This window comes from Ursus maritimus, unplaced genomic scaffold (genome assembly GCF_017311325.1).
Source record: "Ursus maritimus isolate PB19 unplaced genomic scaffold, ASM1731132v1 scaffold_9, whole genome shotgun sequence".
NCBI classification, from domain to species: Eukaryota; Metazoa; Chordata; class Mammalia; order Carnivora; family Ursidae; genus Ursus; species Ursus maritimus.
This window is the reverse complement of record NW_024427107.1, coordinates 73,784,542-73,811,354: the sequence shown is the minus strand read 5'-3', so window position 1 is coordinate 73,811,354 and position 26,813 is coordinate 73,784,542. Positions and strand designations below refer to the sequence as shown.

At 42.1% G+C, this 26,813-nt stretch overlaps 1 protein-coding gene across 1 annotated transcript in view; it reads right to left on the bottom strand.

Moving 5' to 3' along the window:
• Window positions 1–26,813, bottom strand: part of KHDRBS3 (KH RNA binding domain containing, signal transduction associated 3) — a 177,785-nt gene that overhangs the window by 33,455 nt on the left and 117,517 nt on the right. Inside the window, exons 6-7 of the mRNA XM_040626044.1 lie at window positions 26,235–26,430; window positions 1,499–1,581 (exon numbers count right to left, since the gene is read on the bottom strand). Coding sequence (XP_040481978.1) covers window positions 1,499–1,581; window positions 26,235–26,430 — 279 coding nt within the window. The remainder of the gene's footprint in view (window positions 1–1,498; window positions 1,582–26,234; window positions 26,431–26,813) is intronic.

The window sequence follows — 26,813 nt, the reverse complement described above, 5'->3', positions numbered from 1 at the left end:
ACGATGATCATACTACGTCGCTTTGGCGTATTTTGCTGCTGTTGTTATTGTTGTTTCCTTCTAGCCCGTGAGCTTTTCAAAGAAAGAGCCTTTGTCTCAATAATCTTTGTATTCCAAGCACTGAGCACAGGGCCCAACACACTCGGACATTCAATAAATGTGAGCGGAATAAATGACTGAAGGAGTGAGTGCTTGTGATCCATCATATTAATAATGTCACCATCATCATTATTATCGTTATCACAGCTTAAACTGGAAAGGCTACAAGCTTTCTGAGTCTGGGCTCACATTCCGGACTGGTCATTGACTTCTCTGAGATACAGTGACTCCTGCTGTCACCATTCAGATTAAACGAGACCTGTAGGTAAAGGCTTACACTCCACATGGGACTTCTGGCACATTCCTCAATCCTTCATCTCTACAGTGGGAACGGTGCCACACACTTGATGCGGCTGCCGGGACGCTTACACCAGGTACCGTATGTAAAGTCTTGGCTTGCACCCATCAGCGCCAGTCCCCTAGGCTGTGCCAACACTCTCAAGGATGGAGCACAGTGGTCCAGGCTCCCACTCAAAAAGACCCGTTGAGAGTCCAAGTTTGAAGGTTCTTAACTGTTACAAGTTATAGGAGAAAAAAATCTAACATGAGCCAAAAACAAGAAAGAACTTCATATAACTGCCAACCTCAGTACCAGAGCTCAGGAATAACTACTTGTTCGAAGTTACCTGGAACTACATGAGTTCATCAAAACAACCACATAGACCTTATTTTTTTATGCTTCATAAAGCCAACATTTTGTCTTGTATATATGTCTGCCTTTGGCCTCCACTTAGAATTTTAAACATAAAGCAAGAGGTTTCTAGACATTTAAGAAAACATTCTGCACAGGAATAAACACTGATTTCATATATCAATGAACATCAAGGTATATTATCACAAGAGGTAACTAGAAAGCTCTATTTTGCCTCTGATAACACTTACTTATTTCTGGGTAAATACCTCTTTAGAAAATGAATTGGAGCCACCTCATTATTCACAGATAGGAATCTGAAGTTGTTAGAAAACAGGATCACTGCTGCTAAGACACAGAAACGTTATCTGAATGCCAAACAAAAACTTCTGGGCCTTTCCACCTCAGGCACTTACAGTGTAGGATATTTACACATTGCTGATGTGATTCTAAGCCCGAGCACTGGCATAGCCACAGACTTTGTAGACACTGTTCCTCCTCAGAATATATTGAACACTAAGTTAAATTTTTAGAGTAAAAAAAAATTTCAATTTTTATTTTTCAAGCCTCATTGCTTTAACACTACAATAAATTTGGAGGAGTAATACATGCTAGTTGGTAGGACAGAGAGTGCTCCTCCAATTAAAACAAACAAGAAACAAAGCAAGCCAAGTCACAGTACCCTCGCCGTCCCATCATCCCAGAGTGTATATATGTGGATGGGCAAAAGTGTCTGTTAATAGGGTCTAATCAGAGATCAATGCTTACCTTTGGGCAGGGGTGCTATAGCTGTTATCATAGGAATCATAACTCTGTTCGTCATAAGCAGTGCCATATCCATCATCATAGTCCTAAAATAAAATTAGAGAAGTACAAAAAAAGGTCAGAAAAGTTTCTGGAAAAAAAAGAACCACCCTGCTTTTAGGGACTCCTTATTAATTCAGCTACACTTAAATATATATCTAGGTATAGTGTAAAGAAAAACATAGAGTAATATCAGTGAAAATGACAAGTAAGAACCTCCCAAATTTTTTTCTCTAAAAAAGCAAAAAGAAGCTGGTAAAGATTGTCAGAATCAACATTTTCAAAACTCTGAAAATTAACAAAAGGTTTGCAGAGATCTAAGGAGCATTTATTTTTAAAAACTTGGCTGAATCTTGTTACAAGCAGTGAGTTCTGTGATGTTTTAATGAGTCCTTTTCCAGCCCACCATTCCCAGCTCTGCAGGAGCCTTGAAAACCAACAGCTGTAACCACAGTGGACACCAGCAGGCTGGAGGCCACTGGAGGAAGCAGAAAAGGGTAGAGTTCTTTCAAAACCTCATTCCCAGAGGATTGTATTTGGCCTGACTTGGAGCTCATCCAGTGCAAAATGCCTTTTCCCTGAGGGTATTCAAAGAAAATAATTAGAGACAATTACATAAGGTTTTAGCTGTTCGAGATGGTGAAGCAAACAACAGTCTAATCAAAAGCCAGCAAGAGAAGTGGGAGGATGAGATATCCATTAGCCCTTTGAAGAGCTCTGACATACTCCTGGGAATCTAGAAGGCTACATGCGTGCATAGCACCATGCAGAACCCCAAGAAAGACCTGGGAAGGTCCTGATCTCTCTCCTTGGGATGACCTGCAGGTTCAGCACAAGAAGGAAAGGCAAGGCCAAGGAAAGAGTCAGTTGTAAACCAACTGGCTGAGTCTTAATGACTTTTTCCAACATGGTAGGGACTTAGTTTGCAGGCATTCAATAAAATCGCTGTCCAGTCATTAGCTGACCACTAACGTAACAGGAGGCACTTCAGTGACAACACATAATAAAATTTACAATATTAGTTTGGAAAAGTCACTAAATAAAAAAGGAAAACAAAAAATACTGGAGGGGCGCCTGGGTAGCGCAGTCGTTAAGGCGTCTGCCTTCGGCTCAGGGCGTGATCCCGGCGTTATGGGATCGAGCCCCACATCAGGCTCCTCCGCTATGAGCCTGCTTCTTCCTCTCCCTCTCCCCCTGCTGTGTTCCCTCTCTCGCTGGCTGTCTGTCACATAAATAAATAAAATCTTTAAAAAAAAAAAATACTGGAAGGAAGGAGAATCTGATTTCCACAGTTGACACATTAAGTTAAATCTCTAGTTTTATTTTTTATTAAAGATTTTATTTATTTATTTGAGAGAGAGCAAGCAAGAGAAAGAGAGAGAGAAGCAGACTCCCCACTGAGCAGGGAGCCCGATGCAGGACTCGATCGCAGGACCCTGGGATCATGACCCGAGCCAAAGGCAGACACTTAACTGACTGAGCCACCCAGGTGCCCCTAAATCTTTAGTTTTAAAAAGAAATTAAGTGATATGCAAAGAAACATGGAAGTATGGTTCATACACAAGAAAAAAGTAATCAACAGAAACTGTCCCTGAGGAAGCTGAGACACTGGACTCACTAGACAAAGACTTTAAATAAGTTATTTGAAATATATTCAAGAAACTAAAGGATACTCTGTGTCTAAAGAACTGAAGTATGAGAACAATGCCTCATCAAGTATAGAATATTAATACAGATACAGAAAATAATAAGGAATCCAAAGAAATCTGAGTTGTAAAGTATAAAAAGTGAAATGAAAAATTCACCAGAGAAGTTCAACAGCAGATACAACTAGGCAGTAGAGAGAATAGTGAACCTGAAGGCAGATCAATTGAGATTATCCAGTTTGAGGAAGAAGATATAAAAAGATAAGGAAAAATGAACAGGGTCTCAGAGACTTGTGCACCATCAAACAGGAACATATGGATAATGTGATACCAGAAAGAGAGGAAAGTAAGGAGCAAAAAGATTATATAGAAAAATAATGGCTAAAAGCTTCCCAAACTTGATGAAAAACTTTAATCTACATATCCAAGAAGCTCAAAAAATTCCAAGCAGGGTAAGCTCAAAGAGACCCACATTATCATCAAAATGTTGAAAGACAAAGACCAATAGAGGATCTTAAAGCAGCAAGAGAGAAGCCACTCATCATGTGCAAGAGATTCCCAATAAGATCAAAAGCTGATTTCTCAAGAAAGACCATGGAGGCCAGAAGACGATGGGATTCCACATTCCAAGTACTAAAAGAAAATGACTGTCAACTAAGAATTCTATAACCAGCAAGACTATCCTTCAAAAATGGAAAAAAATTAATGTATTCTCAGGTAAACAAAAACAGAGAATTCATCAATAGCAGATATGTTCTACACGAAATACTAAAAGGAGTCCTTAAGGTAAAGTGAAAGGTCATTAAAAAGTAACTTGAATCCACTAGAAAAAATAAATAACAGTGATACAGGTAGGTACTTAGGGAAATAGAAAACTATAAATGTGTTTTTGTTGTAATTCCTTTTTTCTCTTATTTGATTTAAAAAACGACTGCATGAAGAAATAACTGCAATTTAGTGTTGACAGGCACACAATGTATGAAACTGCAACTTGTATGACAGTAACAACACAAAGGTGGGCAGGTAAGAATGGAGCTAAAGAAGAGCAAAGTTTTGTGTACTGTTAACATTAAACTGGTATAATTATGAAAAAGACAGACATAAGTTAAAAAGTAAATAGTAATCTCCAGGGCAAACTAAGAAAATAATTAAAACAAAACAAAACAAGAAAAGAGAGGTGCCTGGGTGGCTCAGTTGGTTGAGCACCTGACTCTTGGTTTCAGCTCAGGTCTTGATCTCAGGGTTGTGAAACTGAGCCTGCATCAGGCTTTGCTTGAGATTCTCTCTCTCTCTTTCCCTCCCCCTCTGCCCCTTTCCCAGCCTGCACATGCATGTTGCACTCTCTCTAAAATAAATCAATAAAATCTTAAAAAAAAGAACAAAAACAAGAAAAGAAAAAATGACAATGCAGATAAATTGATGCAATAAAAAAAAAATCTAACCACAAAAGGAGATAGTAAAGTACAAAAAGGACATAAGACAGAGGGAAAAAAATAGCAAAATGGCAGATGTAAATCCTACCTTATCAGTAATTGCACTAAATGTAAATGGATTAAACTCAATGGAATAAAAGGAAACAGAAATTAGCATCATGTTTAAAAGAGATCCAACCATATGCTGTCTACAAGAAATATTTTAGATTCAAAGATAAAAGTACATTGAAAGAAAAAGGATGGAGATGATATACCATGGAAATACAAATCAAAAGAGAGGTACGATAGCTGCACTAATGGCAGACAAAATAGACTTTAAGACAAGAACTATTACCAGAGTAAAAGCACATTTACTTATAATGATAAAAGAGTCAGTCTATCAAGATGATAATTATAAAAATGTATACATATGTATACACATATGTAACAATAGAGCTCAAAATACATGAAGCAAAAACTGACAGAATTACAGGGAGAAATATATAATCCAACAATAATAGCTGGGAACTTCAATATCACACCTTCAATAATAAAAAGAACATCCATAAAAAAAAGATAAAAAAAAAAAGAAGATTTGAACAAAACAAATTAATCATATGTAACAGACATCTATAGAACACTCTATCCAGTAAGGGTGGAATACACATTCTTCTCAATTACACATGGAACATTCTCCAGGATAGATCATACATTCCCCCAATTCAAAATTCACTACAAAGCTAAGTAATCAAAACAGTGAGGTCCTGGTAGAGATGCAGATCAAGAGAACAGAACTGACAGTACAGAAATAAACCCTTATAGCTATGCTCAGCTCATTTTCAACAGGGTGCCAAGACAAGTTAATGGGGAACAGAATAGTCTTTTCAGTATATGGTGTGGGAACAACTGGATACCCACATGCAAAAGAACGAAGCTGCACTGTAACCTCACACCGTATACAAAAATTAATACAAAATGCATCATACATCAAAGTATACAAGCTAAAATTATACAACTCTTAGAAGACATCATAGGTGTAAATCTTTGTGATTTTGGAATAGTCATTAGTTTCTTAGACATGCCAGCAAAAGCACAAACAGCCAACGAAAATACAAAATAGACTTCATCAAAATGAAAAACTTATGCATCGAAGGACATTAGCAAGACAGTGTAAAGACTACCACAGGATGAGAGAAAATATTTCCAAGTCACATATCTAATAATGGTCTATTATTCAGAATATAAAAAGAGCTCTTACAACTCAACAATAAACAACAACAACAAGAGCAAAAGCCATCCTCCTAGTGCTACTGGAGACAGGCTTCAAACTGAGGACATTCTGCAGATGTAATAACAAGCACACGATGGTTATTTTTAATAGTACTGTGGAATTCAAAAAGATCCAGAGAAATGAGATTTTATAAAATCAAATTAGATATCTTACAATGACATTTATGTCCATGAAAGTATGACTCCAACCTTGAAACTGATTACCAGGTTTCTGGTGTTAGCCACTTACATAGTGACACCGGATTAATTGGTATTTACTTAATATTTAAATGAGCCTGAAAAAAAATCTAAGTATTTTGGAACATTGGCAATGTTAATCAATTTAATGATTACCACCAGATCTCTTGAATAGAGAAATGTGGCCAAGGGGTAAGAGAAAGGATCTGAAGTTAGATGGACTTCCATAATTTACTATCAATGATTTTAGTCAGGGTCACTTCCATATCAGAATCTGTTTCTTTACCTGTAAATTGTGAATCCCTCAAGCATTCTGAAGGGATGAGAAATTATATATACACACATATGTACATATTCCAGCAAAACACGTGGCATGTATGAAGAACTTTATGAAGGACAGCTTATGTAATTAATTATTATATTAAAGCATTACCCATAAAGACCTCTCTCTTGGATTTCTAAAATAATACAACTAACAGATGAAGAACATTAGAAGCCACTACATCCAAGGGTATGAGCCAAATAACTGGTTTTAAAGTGATTACCTTAGTTTATTCTCTCTTAAAAAGCATCTATTAAATATTAGACCTCAATTTATTTGGCTTAGGTAAACACGAATATCTAACTAAGAAGTTATAACGATTTCCATTTTGTAAAACAAATATTAATACTAGGAGACAGTACTGTCTCTGTAGGAATAAGGCTAATACATTTTGTATATGATCACCTAATTTTTTAAAATGTTTTTTCACAAAGCAGGAACTTAATATTTGTTGAAGAGCTACCTGTCCAGTACACAAGACAGAATAAAATATAAAATGAATACTGAATAAATAGGGGCAGAGGAAAAATAAAAGTGAAGAATACAGTTAGCACACAATATAAAAACCACAGTGTTCCTCACAGTCACTAAAGGCAGATTACTAATTTGGTGATCTTCCAATGACCAATGCAAGTAGGAGAAAGCTATCAGACAAGATATAAGCAAAACATAACAACAAAATTGATGGGATTTTAACAATGCAGTAAGTCATATAATGCAGGTATTACTGATAATTCTGGTGGGTTAATAAATTAAAAGAAGCTGGTATTCCTAATGGAAAGAGTAATATTAAATAATATTAAGTTAAATTAAACAAAACCCTTCCACTTGCCACCTACCCTCTCCCTGGCACTCTGTTAGACACGATAAATGGAAAAGGCGCATCATCGTCTACTCTGGTGTGGTGCAGGAGAAGACGGACTACTAAAGAAATAATGATAACACAATATGTCAAGTGCTGTGGCAAAGGTGAGCAGTGAGGGGGCACAAAATTGCACAAAGGGGAATGGGAACGGAGAAGATGACCCTGAAGGGCCAATGCTAGCACTTAGTTTCAAAAGCTGAGAAAAGCAAAAGCAACTGTTGAAATTCATTAAAAATAAAAACCAGGCAGAATGAACAGCAGGTGCAAAACAGTAGAGGTAGAGACATCTGAGAACCCTTCTCATCCGGGAAAGCAAGCAGCTTGCTGTTGGTCCATGGTGGAAGAGCAGACAGCAATGAAATGGAGAAACCCATAAACCAGATCATGAATGGCCAAGTTAAGGAGCATGGATTTGGATTCCGAGTGACATGATCCACACTGTGGTTTAGGACTCTCGCCCAGGGAACAGGGTGTGGGCACAGAAGAGCATGGGTGAATCTGGAAGGCTGGGCTTGTAATTAGGTCATGGCACTGCGCAGTGTGGCAACGTGGAGCTCACGGTTCTTCACAGATTTGTTAGCAGCCTGACAAGAGTGTGGCTTCACCGGGTGAAGAATTCTACTTTAATACTTATTAAATATAAAGAATCAAGATTGTAAATGAGTAGAACGTTCTTAAGTAACTGAAATGTTGAGTGCTATGTTATTTTAAGCCTACAGTTATGTCATTCATTCCTTGTTCAATTATTCTGCCGCATATTACAATGCTAGAAATTTACTTGAATTTTCAAATTGTTTAGGTCATTGAATTATTGACTTCCATACTTTTACAGTGAAGATTTTAAAGGATTAAAATTGCAATTCTCACATAATTTCTTTCATGATTTCACAGGTGGATTTGGTCATGGGGGCACAGCTACTCCCATGACAAACACTGTCTGTTCAACGGACGACACTTGAAAAATACAGGGGCGCGTGAAGAACCATGCGACGGGAGAGGAGGAAGAAAAGCTGAGTGTAGGTGCAAGTTGTAGTTTCTAGGAGGGAGTGGAGGGAATTCTTATTGATCATCTACCACCTGAGGAGATCGCTGGCAGACAACAATTGGGGGTTTAATCAGAAAGGACTCAAGAATCCGTTACCACGAGGAAGGGCAGGGGGTGGAGTGGGTAAGAGCCCTGCAGCATTAGGCTTCTTTGAGGACTGATCTGGGCATCAGCAGCTCTGTGTCTCTCAATCTCTCTCTCTCTTTTTTTTTTTTGAATGCTCTAAATGTTCCCAGTTACTGGTTGCTTGTTTTCTTATTTATTTAATTTGATATTAAGAAATTCCTCTTTGGATTTTTCTGAGGCCAGGGCAGGAATTTTAACAAATAGTGAATGCATTACTTGATGCAAGTTAACATGTAATTGAGTAGAAATCATAAATCTAGCAGAGAAGGGATGTCACAGACTTGGTTCAATCACACAGCTAAGCCGAGAATCTACTCTAAAAGGCCTGCCAACCCTGGGGTGGGGGACTCGCTATGTCCCTGTTGGCAGCGCTCAGACATGTTGAACGATTTTCTTTACACTTGATATCTTTGGGTAATTTCTCACATTTCTGCATTTTCTCCTAGAGAACATTCTCCTTTGTGACATGGCCCAGTCAACATGTCAGCCTCATTTTTTGCCATGCGTCCTGAGCCTCTAAGGGCAATAATTACTTCCAGTCCACATGCTGCTCCCGACAAGCCTCCGCGCCCCACTCCGCCAGCGGAATTTTTCACTGTGAGGCTTAAAGGACTCTCGTCTCCTGCTGTATCTTTTCAGTCCCATGGAACCAGTCTATCACCCCCGTGTGAGGCCAGTGATGGATCAGACACACATCTCCATTACGGCGTGGAAATGAGTGGCTCTTGGCCTCCCCCACCGTTACGAACATGGATCATGTCTTGTTTCTTCTTTCACACAGAGTAGGAACAGTGCCTGGAGCCTCGGAAGGGCTGCTCGATACGTCAATGCTCATTCGATTGCTGGAGTGAGTGCCCGCAGAGGAAAGAGCATGTCGGACCCACCCCCACCCGGTCCTGTCTCCTGCCCTGCGCACGGGCATTACGAACTTGTGTATTCTAAGAACCTACTGAATTTCTTCTGGAAGAAGCTTAAAAGAGCTCCCTGACATGATTAAAATGCAGCGCAAAGAAGTTTTACCTCCTTTGCTGCACTTCTAAAATAGGGTCCTGTACCTGTGAGTGGGGCAGTGCAGGAGACACACACCCCTAACAGAAGGCTAAGAAACCACCGGTCTCCCCTCATCTGGGCGGAATCGGTGCCTCTGCCTTCCCCTCCCACCACCATTCCAGCAGGCAATGCCCTTGCCATCTCTACATTCCCACGGTGACTGTGGCACAATCGTCCCGAAGTTCTCAGCTGGACTCATATAACATTCTAATTCATCTGCCTGGAAGTGCTCCCACATCGAAACCTTCCTCCAGAATTAGCCACTAAAATGTGAGGCTGAGCTTGTTGCTTCCCAGCTTACAAATCTCCACTCCCCACCCCTCCTGTTCCTACAAAATAGAGCACACACTGCTAGGTCTCTCGCGGGTTTGCCTCGGCATTCTACCCCGAAACAGGGCAGGCACGCTGCAGCACCCAGCTGAGGACCCTCTGGAAGCTTCGCTGTTTCATGCTGTCAATGCTCTGTACCTGCTGCTCCCTCTGCTACCACCTTTTACGTTTTCCACCAGAAGACCTCAGGCTGAAATTTCACACCCTCCTTTGTGCTTCCACAACCACCGATAACTTGCTTATACAAGGGACCTGGAATTATCCCTCCGCCTTCCTTCTTCGCCCTGAGTCAGCAAGGTCCTCAAGGGTAAGGCCCAGGCCTCGCTTGTTCTCCTGTATGTTCAACGTCCGGCACGTTGGAGGCTCACAGTGACCATGTCGAATAACCAAATGACAACAAAAACTAAGTACAGACCAAGTGGCAGGAAATACAGCAATAGCTTCTTTAAGATGAATGCAAATTAAGGAGATACTGCAGGATCAAATGCAATATTTATTATAAAATATGATAAATGTTGGTAATGAGACCTCACCTGAATTCTTCTGTCAAACATTACCTACCAGTCTCACATTGCCTGTCCTCAGCAAAAACTCCCTTTAAAACTCTGTATGCTATTTCTGAAAGTCAGAACATTATTAAAAACAGCAAACAAACATGGAAAAGAAATAAATGTATATTAATATAAAGTCTTGCCTCATTAACAAAGAGTTACTTATTCTCTGACAGTGAAGACGTCTATGTGGAATTTAACTGAGAGGGTGACCTGGACACTTGCCAGACGCCAGGGCTACAGTAAGGAGAAACATGGTCTCATACAGGTGGAGATCTTCGTGGGCCATTCCCGACCTAGAAAACTCCAACCGACACATGGCCAATTACCAAAGAAATCTTGCTTTGAAAAGAAGAGATTTTCCGGGATAAAGGAAACAGCATGACCTATTTTTAATTCTATTTCTGTCACAAGTAAAATCAAACATAACATTTAAGCTGGGAAAAGCCATTTTAAACAGAAGAATTAACAAAAGACAGTGATTTTAAAAATAATGCTTCAGTTTTAAGTCCTTTTCAAAGGGAACAATTACCCCATATAACAACTCACTTTAATTAGGGTGATATCTGGTCATTTTGAAATGCAAAAAGTTTTCATTTATAATACAGGACTAAGACGTACTAAAATCTATAGTCTTGGGGCGTGTGGGTGGCTCAGTCAGTTAAGTGTCTGCCTTCAGCTCAGGTCATGATCCTGGGGATCCAGCCCCATGTCAGGCTCCCTGCTCAGTGAGAGGTCTGCTTGTCCCTCTCTTTCTGCCCCACCCCCCACTCGTGCTCCGGTGCTGTCTCAAATAAATAAAATCTTAAAAAAAAAAAACAAAAAACTGTAGTCTTATTATTTTGAGTTTATAAAACAAACATTAGGCTAAAAAGAGTCTTTTCAGAAGTGCATTTTCCCTGGGTTCCTTGTCAAGTATCACCAAGGACCATGAACATATCACATAACCAAGTTGTTTTATAATTAAGGACAAAAATCACAATATTAATAATTCTAAATAAGACTCTTTTCCAGAATAATTTAAATATCATCAATTCAACAATCAAATCACATCCCTAGGTATTGTTTGTGGCTATGAGGAATATATCACGCAGCTTCTAGACTCATACAAATTCTTCCTGTCCGTCTTTGGAGTCTGATGCCTGTATTCAAATTCTAGCTCTGCCTCTTACTAAGCTGTGCAACTTCGGGAAAATCACCTAACCTCCTCAAAACTCAATTTTATAATTTGCCAAATGGGAATCATAATTCATGTTATGGCTATTTCCAATGGTTGCAGATGGAGTAACCAGAAAGTATACATGAAAGCTGCTGGACACAGAACCTGCCCAATAAAGGTAGATTTAGTTAAAGATCTATCCCTTTTAACACTCTCAAACTATTAGGCCAGAGAAACAGCAGAGCTATCCACGTGTTCGTCTTTTATAGAACTTTGTCTAAAGCTGCAATGTCTGCGTGTGCGTTCAGCAAATGTTAGTATGAACTGCCATGGTTTTGGATGAAGAAAGGCTGCCCACATCGGCTGTGATTCTCTCCACAAGTGAACACAGCTTGTGAACACAGAGCTAAGTCAGTTATTCACAGAATGATCTCTCTCCTCTCATTTCGTACCTAACAGATGCAATTAGATTGGTCTGAATCTGACAAGGTGCTCGAAAATACAATAAAGGTAAATTAGATAACAAAGAGGTTAACCCAGCAATTCCACAAGCAAGGGAAGGGAAAACTGAAAATTAGAGAAAACCAAATGAAACCAGAAATCCCATGAGGATGGAAGAAAGAGGAATTACTAATTATATTAAGGCCACATTATGTACATCATTCAGAAGATTTTTACATAAAATTTTCCACTTTCCAAGGGAGGTAGGCGTTTGTTGAATGCATACTGCTTGCCAGGCACTGCTCTAAGCACTGGGGATATAGTACTGAACAAACAAAACCAAACCACGTCCTTGTCCCCATGGGGGGGTGGGGTGGGGGGCAGAGAGACAAAACCAAGCATCCCAAAGATAGTATGTGGACACGGTAAGAGGTGGGGGAGGCAGCCACAGGAGCCTTAAGCAAGGACTCCACATGCAAATGTGAAGGGAGTGAGGAGCTGCTTATGCAGACTTGTTTAAGGGGGAGGGGAGAGATTTCAGGCAGAATGAACAGCAAGTACAAAGGTCCTGAGGTAGAGACATCCAGGTGGAGTGAGCCAGAGGGAGGACAGGAGCCAGGTCACCTGGGGCTTGTGGGGCTTGATGGGAAGGAGGTGGCCACCAGAAGCTTCTGGGCCTCATGAGAGTTTCTGTGTTGTCTGGGATTTGTCTTTCTGCTTCATCTGACTTGACTTCCTCAACACTGTTTCTTCCTTCATCTGCATCTAGTCTGCTGAAAACCATTTACTTTGTTCTTTTTAGTATTTTACAGTTCTAGAATATCGGCTTTCTGTATATTTTCTAGTTCTCTGCTTAAACCATCAATCTCATCTTTTAATCCCTTGAGTATAAAGAAGATGTTTTAAAGTTTGTATCTGCTATCTGAATCTACTATCTTTGTTTTTTTCTTCATTTTTTGTTATGGTGGTTTCAACTTGTATTTATATTCGAAAAATCACAGAAAAAATTTAAAGTCTACACTCCATATTTCTCCAGAGAGAATTTACATTTGCTTTGGGGGGGAGGATGACTTAGCAATTCCAGCTTGGCCTCAGCCCACAAGGGACGGGGACTACCAGACAGCCGTGCCGTGTGAGTGCTTTTCTGAGCTCCAGTGGAAAGCCCACAGGGTTATCAAGCCTCTGCACCCAAATCTGGGGGGCCTTAAACTCCAACTTTTTTCTTTTTTTTGGTAACCTTTCCAAACTCCAGATTTCTTTAAAGCTCAACTACCTTCTCAGCTACCTCTTCAGGAACTGCCAGAAGCCCTGACAGGGGTTCTCAAGCAGGGTTTTACCAGAGAATGAAGCCCGACGCCCCAAGCCCACCGTGCACCAAGTGAATTCCCTTGTCTCCTCTGCATCGAGAAAGGCAGTACTTTTCCTAGCACCCTATACCGTGATTCAGATGAGGAAGCCCAGTTGAGAGTCGCTGTCCCCAGGGAAAAACCGGACAGAAAGGCTGAGCTTACCTCTGGCTTTCGTTCTCTTCAAGATGCTGGCCAGTATTTGTTTTGTTTGTACTTTGTTAGCTCTTACGCCTTCAAAGATGTTTTCTTCGTTGCTTTTGCTGCACCTGTCCTAATGGCTCTCAGCAAGTCTGGAGCAGACTCTTATCAGCGGGGTCTCCCTGAGAACAGGGGCTTCACCTGCCTTTGCGGCTCCCATGTCCTCCAGGGCCCAGCAGGAGGAAACATTCAGTAAATCCTTTCTGAATGAATGGATCAATCATGAATGACCAACAGTCGTGGATTCATTCACGCACTCCTCCCAGGGAGAAGACGGCCCCTGGGTGAGTGACAACTGGCCAGGAGTGAGGCACCAGGGGACTCCAGTGTCACCAGGAAGAAGGGCCTCCTGGCCCACAAAAACGCCACCTGATCACAGTGCAGTGGTGTCTCTATGAGGAAACCAGAAGCCCCGGGCTGTCAGAGTTTTATACTGTTAGTGCTAGGACCGCTCCTCGCTCAGATTATCACCTGGTCTAAGGGCAGACAGGCTTGCGGGAAGACGTACTGTTGTGTGGTCAACAGGAACATCGGGTCTGTCCAGCATAGCATTCTTCAGACACACATCGGTCACATTTTAAAACCCTTTATCCAAGTACAAAACAAGCATAAAAAGGTACAAACCCTAAGTGCACTGCTCAGTGAATTTTTACCGAGTAAGCACAGCTCTGTAACCCACCCTGCACCTCCCCCCACCTAGAGGCAGCCCTGGCACCTGTCCGCAGTTACTACTTCCCCCCAGAAGCAGCCACTGTCCCGACTTTCAACACGATCAAGTACGGTTGGCTTGCGTGTGAGCTTTATATCCACGGCATCAGGGTACCTACTATCCTGTGCCAGCTCTCTCTCACCCAACACAGTGCTTGTGAGATCCGCGCACGTTGTCGTACGTAGCTTCAATGCTTGGTTCCTTTCTGCTGCCCGAAAATACTGGTCTGTACCATCTTACCGTGACTTGTTTATCCATTCTTGTTTTGATGGATATTTTGCTTCTTGCTAGTTTTTGCCCCCTGGCTCTTGCACAAGTCTTGTGGCGCTTCCTTGTCTGCGCCTCTGTCGAGCAGATCCCAGGAGTAGCATCGCTGGGTCTTAGGGAAGCAGGTGTTCGGCTTTAACAGGGGATGTCAAATATTGTTCCGAAGTAGTTGTATCAGTCTTCGTTTCTACAGCAGCGGATGAGAATTCCTACTGCACCCCATTCCAGTTAAAACTGAAAACTATCTTTTTAATTTTAACTATTTTCGTGGATGTGAACAGTACTGCATATTATGCTTATCATATACAGTAATCCCCACTTATCCAAGATTTCGCTGTCTGTGGTTATAGTTTCCTACAGTCCACCACCGTCCAGAAGCAGATGGTCCTCCTTGTGACCCCTCGTCAGAAGGTCAACAGTAGCCTCCCGCTACGTCACATGCCTGCGTCATTCCCCTCACTCCATCTGGTCACGTAGGCCTTTCATTACCTCATATCCTCCCAAGAAGGGTGAACAGCACAGTAAGGTATTTTGAGAGAGAGAGAGACCACATTCACATAACTTTTATTACAGCATATTGCAATAACTGTCCTATTTTATTATTGTTGTTGTTAATCTTACTGTGCCTCATTCATACATTAAACTTTATCATGGTGTGTGTGTGTATGGGAAAGAAGACAGTGACCATATGGTTGATTACTACCTGCAGTTTCAGGCATGCCCCGGGGGTCTTGGAACATATCCTCCACAGATAAAGAGGGACTGTTGTATCAATGTCTGGGACACGGTTAGCAAGGGTCTGCCATGAGAGACAGAGCTACTTGGTAAACTGAAGAATTCGATTTCGGAGCCAAAACCAAAATTACTTATATACCACTTTTTACGTGGCAGGCACTATTTTAAATACTTTTTTTTTTTTTTTTTAAGATTTATTTGAGAGAGCGAGAGCGAGAGAGAGCAGGAGCAGGGAGAGGGGCAGAGGGATAAAGAATCCTCATGCGGACTCCCCGGTGAGCATGGAGCCTGACTGGGGGGGCCTCTATCCAGGCTCCATCCCACAACCAGGAGATACCACGACCTGAATGGAAACCAAGAGCCAGCTGTTTAAGGAACTGAGCCACCCAGGAGCCCCTAAATACTTTCCATATGTCAATTTGTCTAATCTTCATAACACTATGTGTTAAATAAGTACTAATATTTCCATTTGAGAATCAGGGACATTCACCCAAAATTACACAGCAATTAAAGACACAGCAAAGATTTGAATCTAGTCAGTTGGACTCCTGCCTCTGCTTGTTACTACGGTGATAAATGTATTGCTCATCCCCGTAAAACAGAGGATCAGACCCTGTACTGTAATCAACTCCCGGGATGATGCCGCACTCCGAGGACACATCTGGACGGTCAGACAGCCTTCTGCATATGTCACCCAACCTGACCAGGAGGTTTTATTTTAATCTGCTTTAGCCTTGAAGTATCTTTCAAGGTTCCACATCCCGTTATGCACCTTACACTCTGCTAACAAACTGAATTAAAGCAAGAGTACAAAGACACAAATGATGATAAACTTCATCAGTGAGACAGTACCGCCACACCTCTGCCGCTGTCCCCACATCCACCAACACCGCCCACAGGTCTCTGCCTGTGAACGGCATGCTGAGTCCCCACGGACTACCTCCCAGCTCTTCTGGCCTGAATGCTGCTAGCACCCTCCCCAGTTTGATTTGCTGTCTCCTCTAGAAGCGTTTCCATATTCCATCAAGCAGAGTCTTCCTTGATTGGCCCTCCTGAAATATTCTGTATTTTTTTTTTTCTGTATCAAGAAATCAAATATTGATTACTTACTACATGCTAGGCCCTATGGATAAAAAGGCATGGCGCCTGTCATCAGTAACTTAAAATGTAAGGGAAATGATGGTATAACTAAGGGCAGTGATCACATTGTTCTCATGAAAGTATCTTAAGTAGGGTGTCTACACATGGATCCAACAGAGAACCACCACCTGAAACAGCGAGGGGATTATGGGAGGATTCACAGTGGGGATGATAGCGGTGTTTCTTCCTAGACCCCGATCTGCTTGACGGCAAGACTGAGCCCAGTGAGTGCTGGTTGATGCACAAGCAACATAGGAAAACTAAGACGGCAGGTTCTTGCAGGGGATCCATGATAACAGAGCAGTGTTCCAGTGGTTCTCAAGTCCCCTCCCTGCCTCAGCCCTAACCCACTTGAGGGACATGACCCCTCCATCATGGCAGCTCAAATACAACCATCATCGCTCGCTCACTTCAATGGGCAAGCCTCATTATAGAGGCAAAATGTGTTCTCCATGCCCTAGAGACACTGTCATTCCAGAGTCCTCCATGCTCTTAAAACGCTTTTCTGACTGTTCTGTTTAAAATACAGAGAAGAAAAAACAACCTCTAAATACATAAATTTAAAATCTGAAATCATTTCTTGAAGTTTTACATTTCCAAAATAGGTCAACCTTTCAAGCAATTTAGGAAAGAGATCGACTTACGAAGGTCCTGATAGACATTTCAAGTAAATTGCATGTGGCTCTTATTCTTGCTTCTGGTAAAATGGATGTAAAAAATTATGGAACCTTCATTTTTTATCTAAAATAAAAAGGTGTCCCTAGGCTTTTCAATTCACATTTAAAATGCATTTTCATAAATAACCTTTTCACAATCTGTACTCTGTTTTAATTAAATTTCTCACTATGGAAAACAAGATAATTGAAACAATTTAGAGATTAGTTAACTGTCAAAAAATTATGCCAGTAGTCACTGTACTGGGAAAATTTGCCATCAGTACAACCCTCTTTGGTAACTAAAGTCCCCCAACTAGTCATGTAATCAAAACTTCAGGTGAGCTCACAAAAGAAAGAGGGACTATGGCTTCACTGAGTCCTCAAAACAAAAATCTACATTACAGAATAACACGTACATTTAAAAACTATATTTGGTTTTCCCTAAAGGTCTTCACGGGTGTGTCCGGTCACTGAAAATTTGGAAGAGTTTATTCTTCTGGCAAAGGCGTCCATGGCAGTCCCCGTGCGGCCATGTTTTGGAGGAGGACACCGAGTATGGCAGGAGCAGTGTTATCTTAAAGCAGGTTTCATCCTCTACAGTGTTCATGAGCCATGCTGCCGGAGAACAGGCAGAGGCATGTGTGCTTGTGAAACCCACGGTTTAGACTTCTGCTCCCATTCAAAACTGTCTCTGGCGTTTTAAACCTGGGTTAGTTAACAAATGGCAGATGTGCTGTGAGGAAGCACCTGTCAGGAGCTGCAGGAAGGCATCTCAAGAGGCCCCATCTCTGCATTTGAAGACGTGTAGCCGGGGCAGAGCACAGGCTCCCAGAGAGCACGTCACGGGCCGGGTGTCCCTCAACCCCCTCCCCCGCCCCGCACAGTCACTACGGCACCACGCGGGTGAGGCACCTCAGCGGGACAATCAGAGCACATCCAGCACCTGCACGGCTTCCATGTTCTGACCACGTTGTAGGACTTCTAGAATGCCCTCCCTATTTAGGTTTAAAGGGGATCAACCCATCAGCTCAGCCTCAAAAGCTTAAGGCGATTACACATGAAGCTATCAGGGGACATCCCTGACTGGCATGTTCTCCTATGAGAAACAGACGGGTGACACAGGCATAATTAAATGAGTTAGAAAGGAATATGATTAAAGTTTCTAAGACGATTTGAGTTTATACACCTTGAATGGTGACTGTGATTTGAAAAGAAGTCTCATTTTTTTTAAAACATTTTTCAAAACTCCTGTTCTAGAATTCAAGAGACTCAGAGCCACTCACTTTCACTTTTAGCTTGTTACTCTCATTAAAATTTAGTTTGCTTTGTTTCTTCTGTAACTTTCTTTTCACTATCAAGATTTCTATCTGATGAAAATGTAGTTCCTTAGTAGAAAAAGCATCTCTAGGGTGACAGTGAGAACCAAGTATGCTTCAGAAAACAACCAATTATAGAATTTTCAAGTTGAAAAAGAAGTTAGGACCGTGTCTGGCCTAACCAGCTGGTTCCTCAGGAGAAGTCCCATCACCTCACTTTGTAGTCACAGAAATCAAAGGTGAAAAAGGTTAAACAATTTGCATAAGAAACCAACAGTGGTGATACTGATAAGAAGGGAGATAAGAAACCAAGTATTTCACCTCTCAGAATAACATTCTCTTCATTAAATTGTATTGTCTTTCACATTTATTAGTTCACTAAATGAGCCCTGGTATGTTGCTAAAATTGGTGCCAGACACTTAGCAGTGCATGAGACACGGAATGACACAATTAGCTGGCAGTAATACAGGCCACCCTCCACGTTTATGTATGATCTCTACACTGCCAGGCCCGGTGACAGGCTCTGGGCAAACTCAGATCAGATCAGATCGAGGAAAGGAGAGGAGAGAATCGAGGAAGACAGCTGGCGTGGACAAACTGAGAAAGGTATTCCAAGAGAACCGACTGCACATGCAAGGCGAGGAGGCATTCAGGTCCCTGCTGTGTTTAAGGAACCACGACAGCTCAACAGAACGTAAAATGATCATGGGGGGATGGTAGAGGGTTAGGAGGCTGAACAGTCAGGACACTCAAGAAGGCCTTCAGATGTCACTCAGAAGAATCTCAAATTTATCCTTCTAGAATTCTAAACTAGCTCTGTTCTAGAGCTGGGGAGGCAGCAGCACTATCAGACTGTAGACACTGGAAAGGCCCTAGAAGTAGTGTCAATAATACATTACTGAAGGGAAGGACCCGGAGCTAGGACAAGGCTGTAAGCAGGGGTGTGACTAAGCAGGCGATGGCACTCATCCACATGTCCGTCTGCACACCCGCCCCTCCGCCCATCGAAACCACCAATATTTACTGAAAGACTACTGTGTGTTCGGTGGTAGGAACAGAAGCATGAACACAGATGGAAAGCTGGGGACAGGAGAGACATGGGGACAGGCATTACAGACAGGTGCAGACTGGGAGAAGTGCAGGTGCCCTGGGAGACATGGTCACAGCACGTGAGCTGGAGACTGCCAGACGGGTGTCTCCCGAGGAGGGCAAGCACCTTAACTAAAGCTGGGGTGATGCAAGGAGTTGGAAACCAAACAGCTACGCAGACATGAAAAGACATGGAAAGACTTGGTCTGTTGTCTGTTTACAGGGAATGAGGAGAGGCACGGGGTGAGCCCTTGCTGCTGGGGATAAGGCCGGTGCCCGTCCACCCTCACTGGCCTCCGAGCCCGCGGGGCTGGCCCAGACCACAGCTCTGACCACACTGTGGAGCACTGAGGGACAGAAGGACACGGGAAGTGGATACTGGAGGACGCACAAGGGAGAGGCCAGAATTAGAGATCTAGAGCTAGTAGTTATGAACACGTAGTGTCAGGTGAAATCATGGAAACGGACAACATTCTTCAGAGACAGTAAAAGATACTGAGTGTTTGGAGAACATCTATTTTGATTGTGTGTTTTCTCTGCATGTGGAGCCTAAAGTGATTTATCAAAAATGGTTTCATTTTAGAAATTCATATGTAAATTGGCTCTGCCAGGAAGCATCAAACATGTCTTTCTGTGTAATTACACCAACATTTTGAATTGTTAAAGTGCTCCCATTGAATGTATTCTGGGCTATGCTAATTACTTTGTCAGTTATTTAATTATTTGGACACAAGTAATGAATCAATGTCATTCTGGGGAAGAGGTACTTTTTGTTCTCAAAAAAGAGATGAGAAGTTACAGTAATTATGTCTAATTTTACTAAGTTAAAAGTGGAGCAGAAGGTCCCAATTTATTCGCAAATGGTTGAAAACATATCCATTATCTGTTTTCTTCTCTCCTGGAAAAAAAGCTAATCATGTGGAATTTTCCTGTTTCCTTAGAGGTATTCTTAAAAGACGAGCATTCACTGACGGGAGGATCTGGTCTCCCCGACGGCGAGTCTGTTCCTCACGCACGGCCACTGCGTCACCTGCCCTCTCCTAACACTCATCGCCTCCCAGACCAACAAATTTATCTGCTAACAGATGCTCTTCTCAAGGACACATGCTCAGGGAGTGTTCCGTGACAGAGACCGTGAAGAAGAACAGTTGGCTCAGGTGACATTATAAATGATCAAATATCTTCACAAACACACCATGAGAAAAATCAGTCAAATTTCAACAGGCACATTTTGACAAGCAAATACCTGCAAGACATCAGGCGTCTTCACTGGGGCTAATCAAGCATACTCTTGTCACGGGCGTCCTGAAACTACGTACGACAATGGTAACACACGCCGCTCCTTGAGTGTTTGAGCCTCACGCTACGCCGGATGCCTTCACGCTAGGGCACGTACACTCAAGAATATGGGGTATTTTAAGGACTGAAATATGCGCTTTCTCAAGAAAGCAGCAGCTGTGGCAGGATCTGAAGGAATAGGACGTTACCCCCTTTTTTTGTTTAAATAAGCAACTGATATGATTTTTGCTTTTTATTCTGGAAATAATGTGCTCAGATAATAAATGTTAAATGGAAGTTAAAATGAAAAGCAAACTGAATTGGTTAGATAGAACCAACCAAGTTCACAGAAATAAAACATTTATCACTATGAATGTATTTCAAGGAGGATCTTTAAAAATAACATGTTTGAGTTCCAAAGGAATGACAAGTCTTTTTTAGGGTTACAGATGCTCTGAAACTCTTAAAGAAAAAGGTACTTTTCATTTTGCTGATAAATACAATAAAATTGCCATTTGTTATTTTAAAAATCCTAATCCTATCCTGTTTTTCCTAATTATTCTCAATTTCCACGTATCTACTTAAGGTAGCTTCACACCAGCAGCTGGTTACACAGCCAAGCCACAGGGGTATTTAACGCAATCTCCTGTCACCCCCACCCCCCCAGTCCTGAGGAGGCAAGATGCGGTACCCACTGCAATTTTCTCCAAAGAGGAGAAGAGCCTCTAATCTCAGCTCTTGGCGCACAGTTCTGAATAAAGCACTGACTGTTTGAGATAGAATATAGGCCTTGAATTCTGAATCCCACATCTGCTCCTTCTTTATCAGCCATGTGACTTTACGCAAGACACTTAACTTCCCCAACCTTAAATTCTCATTTGTACAATAGAATCATAACATCTCACTGAGTGGCTATGAGAGGAACATGACATAACATATATGAAAGTGCCTTGTGGAGAGTAGTTTCTCATTAAATATTACATCGCTCTGGAAAGTTCATTCTTATACTGAGATAGAATTATGTTACTCTACTACTTTCAGGAGCTACACAGAATTAGTCTTATCTCTTTGTAACCTGTAACTGCCCTTTGAACATCAGAAGACAAGGATAACTAAGGCAAGATGTTTTTGCAAATGCCAACTATCACACTGCTTCCCACCGGATGGTTACAGTAATGACTTGGAAATGATCAATGGTAACCTTCGTTAGGAAAACTTATCAGGTCTCTAATCCAGTTAAGATTTACTTAAGTGCATATAATGTGCCAGAAAGTAAGCTATTGGCTAGAGACACAGTGTTTTTCCCTAGAAGTTTATAATCTGCTGAGAAACAGATGTATACTAATGATGGCACTCTACGGCTATATGCTAATAATTAAGTTATATACAAATTGCTAAATGTGTAAAAATGAAAACCACACAGGAGGCACCTGGTGTGGGTTCTCCACACATGGCAATTTTTTAAAAAAACTCATTTTTTATTTTATTTTTTTATTTGTCAGACCGAGAGAAAGAATGAGCACAAGCAGGGGGAGCAGCAGAGGGAGAAGGAGAAGCATACTTCCTGCTGAGCAAGGAGCCTGATGAAGGACTCGATCCCAGGACCCTGGGATTATGACCTGAGCCGAAGGCAGATGCTTAACTGACGGAGCCACCCAGGCGCCCCTTAAAACTCAGTCTTGAGCACATTCATTTATTCATTCAGCAAACATTTATTAAAGACCTTCTACGTGCAGATACCATACTAGGCGCTGGGAATATGGGGTGAATGGCAAGTGAGGGATCCGTACTCTCAGGAGTCTAGAGGCTACTTTATGATCATCCCAGTTTAATGCAATAATTAGTTTAAGATCAACTTCCAGGGGTGCCTGGGTGGCACAGCGGTTAAGCGCCTGCCTTCGGCTCAGGGCGTGATCCCGGCGTTATGGGATCGAGCCCCACATCAGGCTCCTCTGCTGGGAGCCTGCTCTTCCTCTCCCACTCCCCCTGCTTGTGTTCCCTCTCTCGCTGGCTGTCTCTATCTCTGTTGAATAAATAAATAAACTCTTAAAAAAAAAAAAAAAGATCAACTTCCACTTTCCCACTTGCCACATGAATGAGTAACTGTTTTGGGGGGTTACAGGATCTCAGGCTTTCTAAGTTGGATACCATTTAAGTAAACCCATCTCATATAAAGTCCTACAGATTTTTTAATTTTCCTTTAAGTTTGCGTGTTTTCTCCTTCCCATGCTCCAAAGCTAAGCATGCTTTGTGAATAATCCTTAGGATTTCAAGCAGTTAGAACCAATGGCCAATGTCTGGGAATAAGCCAGACACAGCAAAGCTATATTTAGAAGGGCTAGAAGTAAAAAATTAAATTCCAGTTGGGTCAGGAAACGAAGATGAGGTCCAAAGAACACACCTGAGAGGCAGAGCTACTGAGGCGAGCCGCGGAGGTGAGGGGACTGTGTCTCCTCCTCACACCAGCTCCCAACACTGTTTGCTAGGTACCGTGTTAGCTACTGAAGCTTTCCCTGCAACAGTGTAGAAGGCTTGCAAAATGCTAGGCGAAATGGGGAAAATCCTTGTTCTTGGCTATTAACTTCAATAAGTGTTCCCAGGAGTAACAGATACAAATCAAGAGGAAAAGGCAGAGCACATAATCCAAACTCCTCATGACAGTAATTCAACTTGGGGAAGAGGGTGTACTCATGACAGTACAGCTGACCCTTGAACAATGAGGGGTTAGAAGCACTGACTCCCATGAAGAGAAAATCTGCATACAACATTTGATGACCCCAAAACCTAACTATTAATAAATAGCCTGCTGCTGACCGGAAGCCTTACCAATAACATAAATAGTTGATTAACACATGCTTTGTATGTTGTATGTATTACATACTATACTCTTATAATAAAGTAACCCAGAGAAAAGAAAATATTAAGAAAATCATAAGGAAGATAAAATACATTTATAGTACTATACCGTTATTATCAGAAAAATCCACATACGGGTGGACCCATGCAGTTGGAACCCGTGTTGTTCAAGAGTCAGTCATATTTCTCTTGTGTGTGTGTCCTACCGCCTAGAGCACGCTCAGAAAGCAGTCACATGTACAAGAGTTGTTGTATGACTGTGACAACAATTGCCAATGCTGCACTCCAGATAAATTCAAACGAGGACAGCAATCACGGCTGTCGGTTACTTGAAGGCTATACTGCGGTGTGGCAGTAAGAGGCCACCATGCTGGAACTGCAGCCACAGTGACAGCGCCTGGAGGACTGCCAGGTGAGTGTGGGACCCAAACGGTGAAGGCTCCCTTTCCCCCTGAAGCTCTCAAACCCTGTCTTCCCCTGAAAGGACACACGTATTCTTCTGCACGGCCACTGTCCCATTATCCATGGTAGTCAATGGAAAGGGAAGTAAATTAACTCAACAGAATACTTTCCAAATCAATTGTTTTTCTCATCATTTACCAAAAAAAAAAAAAAAAAAAATCAGAGCTACAAGTAGATAAAACAAAAAACAAAACAAAACAAAAAAGTGCCTTAAATTTCTCCCCCCTTTTCCCTGGACTTGAACCTTTCAAGAAATGTTTATTTGTATTCATCTAATTTTTTTTTAAAGATTTTTATTTATTTATTCATTCAACAGAGATAGAGACAGCCAGCGGGAGAGGGAACACAAGCAGGGGGAGTGGGAGAGGAAGAAGCAGGCTCATAGCGGAAGAGCCTGATGTGGGGCTCGATCCCATAATGCTAGGATCATGCCCTGAACCGAAGACAGACACTTAACCACTGTGCCACCCAGGCGCCCCCTGTATTCATCTAATTTCATTCTAGATTCACTAGAGTGTACACAGAGAGACAGAGGACATGTGTGTCTTGTTCACACAGTGGGAATTCAATCCATCTTGTTGAGTGGAAAGGTGAATTAATATATGGAGAGAAATGGGGCTGTGAAGCCGGACAAGCACCTTGCCTGACTCACACCACACAGATGGTGCAGTGGGGCTGAGGATCTGGGTTTCCCACACCCTCTGCCTGATGGTTACGGCGACACCATCTAGCCAGAACTACATTAATGCAAACCTACGAGAACTCGACGTAAGCCCAGGTGGAAACAACAGACACCGGGCCTAAAAGAAACCAAACAGCACTTTCTTCCCTTTGCGGCCTATTCTCAAGAGACTCAGCATTTGTGGAAGAGCTCGAGGCATGATCATTACTGTCAGTGTGGTCAGAATATTAGGACACAGGAACATGTCAAACTGTGAAAAAAACAAGGAGAAGAGATAGAGGCCACATCCTTCCCCAACTGAATAGCAAAATGGTGAAAGTATTATGGGATTTATTTGTTAAATTCACTGAGTTCCCAGGATCCACTCTCTGCCAGTCATAGAGAGAGAGAAGCTAACCATCCTTGCCCCTCCAGAAGTCCTGTGTAGGCAGGAGAGAGACATGTGACTCCGGTAGTAATTCTCAGTATGGCAGTTCCTGCCTCCTCTGACTTTCCCTAGCGATGGCTGACCTAGGTTTACAAGGACAAACAAGAAGTAGGAGATTCCGAGCAGAGAGAGCAGCACCAACAAAGGTCTGGAAGCCCAAGAGGACACAGCATACCCAGGGAATGACACAAAGTTCAGCACGTCCAGGACACAGACTCTGATCTTTGCAGTGGCTGCCGATGTAGCTGAAGATGTTGTCTGCGGCCCAGAGAATGAACGCAGCCTTCCAGACACCATGCAGAGAGGTGCCGAGCACCCAGCAAGAGATCTCCCTGATATAAAACATGAAAACCCATCGGTTCCTGCACTTCATCCCCACCACCCATCACTGCTTCTCTCTGAGAACAGTTCATGTACTGTTTAAGACTTTCAACCACTAACATGAAACATCTATCCACCACTTATTTTCTTTATTTCTGTTAAACTTGGAAGCCACAGGAAGAATCCCAGGGGGCTTGTATTCTTGTTGAAGAACTCCTCTGCCCTTCCCCTCTACCCAGTTTCCACGGATATATTTTCTTTCTTTTATGTTCACTAAGTCTATAAACCGTATCAAAGAATTATTGAATGGTAAATGGAAACACTGACTGACTTGCATTAATATAAAAAAATTGGGAACTTTTGTTTTCTTCACTGAAAAAAACTTCACCTAAGAATCCACATTCAACAGCAGTGCTTAAGAGGAAACACTTCAGGGTAAAAACAACTTGGTATATGTGATTCTTTTTTACATGACTGAATTACTCAGAGGCAACCTGGAGTGGAACATGAAGGAATGTTACATTAAAACCTGTAAGAGCTGGATACATGTCTCCTTGATCCTGGGCTCGAACTTCCCCACCACCCAAATTCATCTTCCCCATCACAGGTGTAAGCTACTTGGCAAAAGAGGCTGTTGTTTTCTCATTTTTTGTACTTCTAGGATCATGTCTTATTTAGCACTCAATAAATGTTTGTGGAACTGAGGTAGAATATTGGAGAACTACAGCCAAGTAAGGGTGCGTACTTGGTTACAACATCCAGTGCAGATCAGCATAGCTGCCTTGTGACCCCTCACTTACATAATCTCCATAGGTCTCTTGTGTTGGGGGAGGCGGCGGAGGTCTGTACCCAGTTGGGGGAACTCCTCTTGCTCTGGGAGTCAGAAGTCCTCTTCCCCGACTCACTGGCCCTCGGGTGGAAAGGACTCCCCTGGAAGCTGGCGTCCCTCGTGGAACACCAACTCCAACTGGCCGGGCTGTGACTCCTCCCCTTCCCCTGCAAGAAAGAGGTTCAAGTTAGCAGTATTCATCATATTCTCCCCCATTCCATGGTTCACGTGCATTTAGATCTCAGGAAAAGCAATGTTCCATATTACTATAAAAAGAAATAAGGAAATCATACGCAAAATGAAAACTAAAGGAAATGAGAAACTACTACATACCAAAAGGAAGTTAAGTCATTTAAGTGGCTTATCCAAGCAGTGATAAATATTATAACATCAAAGAAACCCCAACTCTCGATTTCTGGCTAAAATACAGTAGGAAGCTATGACACGTGGGAAGGCTGCATCTACTGAGGACTTCTCTCTGATGCCAGGCCAGGGCCACAGCCAACCTTCATGCCTACACGATGAAGTGGGCTATATTCTGCTTGTCTAT